This window comes from Sinocyclocheilus grahami, unplaced genomic scaffold (assembly GCF_001515645.1).
Source record: "Sinocyclocheilus grahami isolate Dianchi unplaced genomic scaffold, SAMN03320097.WGS_v1.1 scaffold127.1, whole genome shotgun sequence".
In the NCBI taxonomy this organism is placed as follows: domain Eukaryota; kingdom Metazoa; phylum Chordata; class Actinopteri; order Cypriniformes; family Cyprinidae; genus Sinocyclocheilus; species Sinocyclocheilus grahami.
The window spans coordinates 1,556,696-1,565,077 of record NW_015505306.1 but is presented as its reverse complement, the minus strand read 5'-3'; the positions used below and the strand labels follow the sequence as shown (position 1 = coordinate 1,565,077).

At 38.0% G+C, this 8,382-nt stretch overlaps 1 protein-coding gene across 1 annotated transcript in view; it reads left to right on the top strand.

Annotated features, from left to right (window-relative positions):
* The first annotated feature begins 3,547 nt into the window (after positions 1-3,547).
* Positions 3,548-8,382, top strand: part of LOC107590441 (trinucleotide repeat-containing gene 6A protein-like) — a 41,570-nt gene continuing 36,735 nt past the window's right edge. Inside the window, exons 1-3 of the mRNA XM_016279183.1 lie at positions 3,548-3,587; positions 3,691-3,769; positions 4,416-4,467. Coding sequence (XP_016134669.1) covers positions 3,548-3,587; positions 3,691-3,769; positions 4,416-4,467 — 171 coding nt within the window. The remainder of the gene's footprint in view (positions 3,588-3,690; positions 3,770-4,415; positions 4,468-8,382) is intronic.

Here is an 8,382-nt window from a genome sequence, read left to right as displayed (position 1 = left end):
TGTAATTCAGTTCCAACAAATCCCTTTCACAGCTGGCAGCCTGTCTGAGAGAGTGACTCTAGGGGGGTGGGTGAGAGACAGATAGAGATTGAATATAATGATGGGGTAGTGGAGGAATTGGGCGAGAGCAAATGAAAAATAGGGCCCTTGTTGGTGAGACTCTTGGTACATCTGGGGACCAGTGAATAATGAGAATTAGGGGGACAGAGGTAAAGACGAAAGAGGGGAAGGCAAATAATGTGAGTGACATGCAAAGTTTGTCACATCACGCCTGCATGAGCGTATTTTTGTGATTTTTCTGCAAATTTTGTACGTTTTGTTAATTAAAATGTTAAGCATATTTAGACCGTTTTGAAATATAACACCAGTGTAACAGAGCTCACTATTAAGTGAGTTTGGAAGCGAATCTCTGAATGCCAAAGCCAGCCATGTATTTGTCATGCAAAGCTGTTCCCCTCCTCCTGCCCTGTCTGCCCGAGCACAATGCATCTGCCTGAGTTCCCAGGCTCCGCTTGCTCTCATCGGTCTGAGAGGGGGGAGAGCAGCCCACTGGCCTGACCAAACTGACCCTTGTCCTACTGCAGCTAACTCACTCACAAGCAGCTGGCCTCAGACCTCCGCTGATCATCAATATTCATGCCTCATACAAAATTCATCCTCAATACCACAGCCGCTGAGGCCTGAGCTGTCCCGAGCACTATGCAATGTTACTTTATTTTATTTGTGATGAAACTATGAAAGGATATGCTTGGTTTAGAAAGATACATATCCATATTAAAGAGCTAAATTGGACAATATAAAAATTAGTAATTAAATAATGTTTAAAGTTGCAAAAGGCTTATTCTGCTATGGTTTCATACAAGCAATTGTTGACATTTTGCAACAACATCTTACAAAATATGCTAAATATCTGTGCCTTGTACCTCTGAACTCAATGGAATGTGGCTCTACCTGCTCATGTATTTTTAGTATTGTGTAATGACACTCAAATTAAAATGTCATGTAAATGGTGGGACCTGACATCAGGATATAAATCTGACTATCCTGATCAAGTTTATACATTTAAAATAGGTTGTTTTCTGTTTGAAGCTGGTTCAATTGGTAGCCACTTCTGTGTGATTCCTGCCTAGTGAGGCAGAATGAGCGCTTCAAAAGACGGTGTAGCCGAGCCGTTTTCAACTGTGTGTCACTGCTTTGTCTTCAAAGTGAAAACGCAGGCAAATTCCAGACTAAAAGCTGGTCTGTGTCTATATTGTTGCCGATTTATTTAGGTTTTCCTAGTTTGCACTTGATTGGTGTTTTTGTCTGAAAGAGTATTTCACAATGGTGAAGGTATTCACTGTACACAAACAACTGAACAATGAGGGATCTGTTTTGTCTAGGTAGTTTACCTAAAAGTGTTTTAGATCATAGTTTATTTACAGAAAGGTTCTGAATACAACATATTCATAATACTTTGATGACACAAAGAATGTCAAACTATGCCTGCTTAGGTACAGTGTATAATTTACACATTGAAATACATTTTAAATATGGCATCCATTAGAACACAGTATTATTGAAAAATGCATACTGATAAATGGATCGTAAATGGGTTAGATTTAATAAGGTGAAAGAGGCCGTTTGAGATGAAAGCAAATGCTAGTATTTGACTTTTTGTTGTCATCTGAGTGGCATTGCAAAGTCACTTCTGCACAGTTTGAAACCAATACAATTGCTTTAGCATATATTATTTACTTTATTGTATTGTATTGTATTATTTTTTGTATATGGGATTATGTTTACCCCGTTGTCCTTAAAATGTATTTTGGTTTCAACATGACAATGTTATTTTCTTAAACTGTCTGTGTAAATTTTAAAAGGTCCCATCTGTTTGTTTGAAATATTCCTTGATGACATTATTCTGGATTATCTGTCCATTTCTATTATGAATTCTCTTGACCTATTTTTTATTTAATTTTTTTGTCTTGTCATATAATAATTTTCTCATTATAACCCAGTTAATTTTTCCTTCAAAATCTGACTTTATATCACGTTGGCAAAACGCATCTAACATTAGTGAAACAGCAAAGCCACCAGGAGTCTCGGTTAACCATCAGCTATGTGGCTGTGTTTCAAAGCCTAGTGAGCTGCCTACCTAGACAGCATTTTTGAGCATTAAAATCCGCTAAGCTCACGCAACACTCATCATATCTGTTTTAGAACCATGCTTCTAGAAATCATTTTTTGATGTCAAAAAATACCGCACGTGTCCGCGAAGCCCAAAAGTGGTAGTGAGGTAGACAGCTAACTAGGTTTTGAATCACTGCCTGGATGTGGCCACCATTTTGGAGGTGAGTGTGTAGAGTTGGAGGAAGTGCTCTGAAAGCGGCGCTTGAGCTCTTCCTGCAGTTGATGAATGCATGAATGCGAGAGAAGAAAATGGCGATCGAGCAGGACAAATGTTTCCTCTCCTAGACTCTGCAAATGTGTTGAATTTCTATAGCCTTATTCTTTGCTTTCATTTAATCTCTACTGCACTTTAAACTACAAGAGGTGAGTTTTGCGGTCCGTTCGTGTGTATCTTTGTGATTTTCACCATATAAGCGGTAACATTTATTCAGCAGCGTATCTGCGGTATCTAAGCTGAGCTCAGCACTGGAGGCACGGCTGAATGTTTTGCTGTGTTGTTTGCGTTTGCACGATAGTTTCAAAATTTAATTGTTTATATAAATAGTGTCTACTGTCTGCGTTATGACTAAAAAGCAAAGCGCATGTCTGTGTGGTACATTTCTTGAACGTTGATGTCCTGCATTCACATAATGGCATCGAAGTGGCATTGCAGTCGGTTTCAGTAAGTGTATCGTTACTAGAATCAGAATCAGAATGAGCTTTATTGCCAGGTATGTTTACACATACGAGGAATTTGTTTTCGTGACAGAAGCTTCCACAGTGTAACAGAATGACAGTGACAGAACAAAAAACACAGATAATAATAAAAAAAATAGAACAAGTAAAGGTACTAACGTGTTTACAAGCATATTAAAAGTCGAGTTTATAAATGTAACGTTACAGCGTTTAAATGTGAGGTTTCATGCGTTCTGGGCCAGTTTTGTGCAGTGTATTCTAGAAATATGTTGATTTAATTTGGATGTTTAGTTCGACATATTGCAACTTTCCTCGATGTCGCCTCGTTTTCTGGTTAACGTTAACGTTAGTTGGTTGCTACCAGCAGCATTCGATCCATAATAATTAAAAACATTTTTTTGTCGCTATTCATCTAATGTGAGCATTAATAAAACCATGTTTGATTCGTTAAAGCTGTTAAAAGACTGGCTTTAGTAGCCAGCTGGTTTGTTAGCACTCTTAGCTCAGCTGCTGAATTGCGCACATCCAGGAAAATGATACTTAATAATTGGGTAACGTTAACCAGTTTGCTTTCTTTTAAACCGCTTTAATAACTTAACGGAGTGGCGAGCGTTACACGCTAACGTATATGTTTATTGTTTATTTTAGGTTTAGCTTTTTATTAAAGTACGCTGTCACGGCAGATAGCACAGACGGAAAAATGCCTCAGAAAAAGCTGCGTTTCCTTCTCCCAGACCAGAGTAAAGAAAATATAACGTAGACATCACGAAGTCGCTCTTTGAGAGTAGAAGTTGTTTAGAAACATGTTTTGAGTGAGTTATATTGTGATGTTTTTGAGGGCAGGTCAAGGTTGCTGGTTTGCCCCGTTAGCGGCAGCTGAAGCCAGTGGTGGAGGAGGTGGTGTCGCTGGCGTCCAAATAAAGTATAGCTAATGTTAAATTGAATCACTTGCTTTATTTTTAAGAAGCCTGTTTCTTTATTAAGCACGTATTGCTTTAGTTAAACGTAAGGTTTGCTTAAGAATACAGTCTGGTTGAATATTATAGGCTGCTGTTCATGCGTATAATCGTCCCATTTCCCCTGTGACTTACGATTCGAAGTGTCCATCCATCTTTTCCCTCACTTCCCACTGTGTAAATATGGCGAGAGTCGAAATGAGTTGATTTTGGTTTCATATTGTGGAGTGATAGGAAGTTTGTGGTTGCCATTGGATAAATCACCCAAGTATGTGACACTTGAAATACATGTGTAGTTGCTATTTCACCAGTAGTGAAAGTTTTAGAAAGGAAAAATTTGTTCTAGATTTATTCTTTTCCTAGTGCAAAAAGGTCGCCGTGTCATTGCACACCTAAGTGTTGTTCACACAATATGTAGCCATCTGTACGAGAATGAAATGTGCACTATTCTACACCTCTCTAAAGTTAAATGTCAAGCTATATAATCCAGTTTCACTCTGATTTTGTCAGATGTTTATGTAAAAACTTGGTTTTGTCAGCATTTATGTACTGGAGAGTGAAAAGTGAATGTCAGATTGTTAATTGAAGATCTCTGTGTTTATTTCCTTACAGAGAATTGGATGCTATTGCCACCAAAGACATTGAAGAGAAGCAACACAGGTCAGTAAGTACGCTCATCTCTGTGTAGTCATTTTCAGTTGTGTAGATGTGCGCTTGCATTTTCCGAAGCCTGCGTCCTTCTGGGCTTTTCCTATTCATGCTATGCTGGGCGGCACTAACAAAGCCGGGTCAAAGCAGCTGCTGCTGCTGTAAGCAAATGCAGTTCCGTTTGAATTAAAGGGGTTCCCAGTGCTGAGTAAGCTTTGCTGCTTAAAAATGTTCAACGAAAACAGTGTTTGTGTAGCTCTTTGTGACGCTACTGTATTGCAGTCATGAGTCATAAACACTTGCCTGCACTGTTTATAGCTGCCGGAGATTGTTGTCATTTTAATATGTACCAGATAAAAACTACTGATCAAGATGTCAAGTACAATTTTTAGTTTGATTTGTTTTTGTCTTGTTGTGATGCAGAGAAGCATCTGTATATTGCTTACCCGGCATGCTTTTAACTCCAAGTTAATCATAGACCGTTTTCGAATTTTTCTTATCAGGTAAATGAACATTGCACCTGTTAGGTCATAATCACGTCCACACCTAACAATGCCAGGGACTAGATCATAACACGTTTGCTTTCACGGAGTTTGATCACATATATTATATTTCTAGCATTTAAACCATTTTTTTTGTATTCTTGTTTCTTGATATGACATGTTCACATGTGATCACATTGCTTTTCATCTGTTGGCGTATAATGAGAAAAGCCAAGTCTGATTTAGGTCATCTTAGTGACTCAGATCTAGGGTTTCACAAATTGGAGAAAAAACTAATTGCTAATATTTTTTTATAAAGATTGCATAAAAAAAAGTTACAGGTTTGCTGTACTTTATTTATCAATAAGTCTATAAGAATATGTACTACTAAATATGATAGACAAAATACGAAATTACCATTGTAATATTTCACTGTAAAATAAGAAATCAAATATTTTAGAATTATATTATTTTACAGTGCAACTGTAAAATTACAGTTCTAGTATTTATGTCTGTCTTTAAAACCTTTACATGGTAAACCATCAAGCTTTTATTGTGGCGGAAAAATGTAAGGAGCTCTTAAAGCTTCTTTTTTTTGTTGACAACCGCTGGTTTATGAGCGCTTGTCATTACAAGTTTGGAAAGGTGGTTTGCATGTTGTGTTCACAAATGCATGTTAGAAGCAACCAGAAGAGCATAGTGCAGAGATGAGTGGAGCAGCAGTTGCTGTGAATTGAGCTGCTCTGAGACACTGAAAACACTGGATCATGAGCTGCTTGTGTGTAAACACTGAAATGTGCAGCGCATATATTTAGTTAAGTTGCAGTATTTTACAATCGTGCTAAGCTGTGTCATGTTTTCGCTTTAACTTAGATTAAAAGGATAGTTCACCTTCAGTTGCTGGTTCCCATTGAATAGCATATTGGGTTTTTTTTCTTCCATACTATGGAAGTCAATGGGGACCAGCAACTGAAGGTGAACTATAGTTTAATTGTGCAGCCCTGCTCAGAGCAACTATTATTCAGAATTAATAAAAAACATTTTTGTAATTCATTTATATGAAGTCTTGCAGTGTTATTATTAGGGATGGGTATCGTTAAGGTTTTAACGGTATTACTACTCTTACTGATACTACTTATCGATTCGATACTTTAATGGTATTCTTATCTGTACTTTTTGTTTTTTATATATATATATATATACATGACAAATTAAGAGCTGAACTAACATTGCTTTATATTCTGAAATGTAAAATAAATATTTAATGAAATGAATATAAAACATCAATTTGTAAATGCACCAGTGTGCAGGCATTTTTAGTGTTTTATACATAAGATACAGTAAGAACATGAACAAAGAAACAAAGTAAAACAAACTGACAAATACAATAAAACAAATATACAAATGAAATGAAATAAACAGTGCTGTAATTTTTCCATGAAGTTCTACTAACATTACTGTGCAGGTAGGTAATAGCCTACAAAAGAAATCTAAAAGTAATCAAATGTAAATGAACACTGCATAGTTTTCAGTGCATGTATTGATAGATTAATGCGAATAAGCATTAATCTATCAATACATGCACTGAAAACTATGCAGTGTTCATTTATTCGTTCTATAACGTTATTCAGATTAAGAGCAGATTTGCATTTTGATGGCCCAAGCGCCAGTCTATCACTTTAAGACAATATATTGACACACATCGGATTTTCTCCCAACTGTTCTCCTCCACTTAAGACATAAAATGTGTTTAAGTAAATACTCGCCAAGCCGGCCATTTTGACATTTTTGTGTTTATTTGATCGATTGGACATGCGCCCGAAGCTCAAAGTGTAATTTGTTTGTCCGTTTTGGAGCGCACATTTCAGCCTGAGGAACAGCGTCTCTTTTGCGGATTGTGCTTTCAATGTTTTATCAAACATGTCCCGCAATTTAGCAACAGTAAAGACGGCATCTTACAACAATCACTGATTGAGCTGATTCTGACGTTAAGTTTGGGTTTTAGGGGGGAACGAATGCGCACCGCTGTGAAGGGAAAGAAGTTGCGCAATACGAAACGCAGCTAGTTTTTAATAGCTTTACCTCATGTCTTCTTTTGTATAATACTTAGAAGCCAAAATCAAAATAAAAAAATAAAATCAGCTTAATAAAACAGCCACAGGCCTAAAGTGTAAACAGATGTTTGAATGTTTAGTTCTCTCTTCTATCATAATTAAACAGGGCTTGCATGTTTCGCGTGCTGAAGCTCCTGCGCGTGGGCGCAATCTCGCTTCTGAATTGCAAATAGCAAAAATGCATCATAGACAAATGTTTGAAAAACAGCTGGCGAATCTGGTGAGATAGAATTTGCAAGATAATGTGTGTATATATAGCAATAATAAATGTATGTGTGTTTTATTCATTTTTACAGTACCAATAGCAGAACCGTTAACGTCAGAGCTTATCGATACTCCGGTCTTTCATAATTTATCCCCGGGACCAATTAAATACCGGGTTTCGGTACCCATCCCTAGTTATTATATGTGCTGGTATGATTTTGACTGGTCATCTTTCAGCTGTGCTTATTATGTTGGCGCTTCATAAACAGATGCCTCTGTCTTTGTGTTTGTATATGGGAGGCTTCTGTTGTTGAGAGAGCCATCTGGTTAAAGACTTTAAGGGGAAGAGGTTGTTCCTGGGGGAAGGGGCAGGGCTGTGCGGCCCCAAGATCAATCTTGATAGGCTGACTTTACTCCCTGGAAGTGGCCATATTCTACTTTTCTCGTCAGATAGGCCTACTTGTTTGGACCTCTCACATATTTATGTGATGCAATAGGCTTATTTTTTTAGCTTGAAGGTTCCCCCTAGTTGTTGAAACAGGAGTCAGCAGTGTTTCCCACAGACTTGTGGCGGCACTTCCCCTGAGGGAAATAAATAAATGCATGCATACATATATATAACTCTGCTCTGCGTGTTTGCTGTGTAAAAGCATCGGCCGATTTTTGCATTGGTCTGAACGAAAACAGCAGATCAGCTGATTCAAAATGCTAATTCATTTTCTGCCAGCAGAAGGTGCTTTTGGAGCAGCAGAAATACTCCCTGGTAGCGGCTGTAATCAAAGCAGCTCAACGCTCACGAACGCTACTTTATCTGGCATTATAGGAAAGATTAAATGAAATTGAAGCTTTTCTGAAGACAGCCAGTTCCCTTCAAAGTTACATTCATGTAAAAACACCCGCATGGCGTTTTGAATTTGAAACGTGCAGTGCTCATGTTTATTCAACGAAGTCTCAAAGCCTTTTGGAAAATCTATTTGTGGCAGTCAGTTTTAATATTGGCTGGCTGCCACAAATAAATCAATGATGAAAAACACTGAGTCAGTGTAACACTCTACACCCCCCCCCCCCCCCCCCCCCCCTCTTTTCACTGCCCCCCTTTCCCCCCGGGGGGTCTAGCGAGGGGGAGATGGG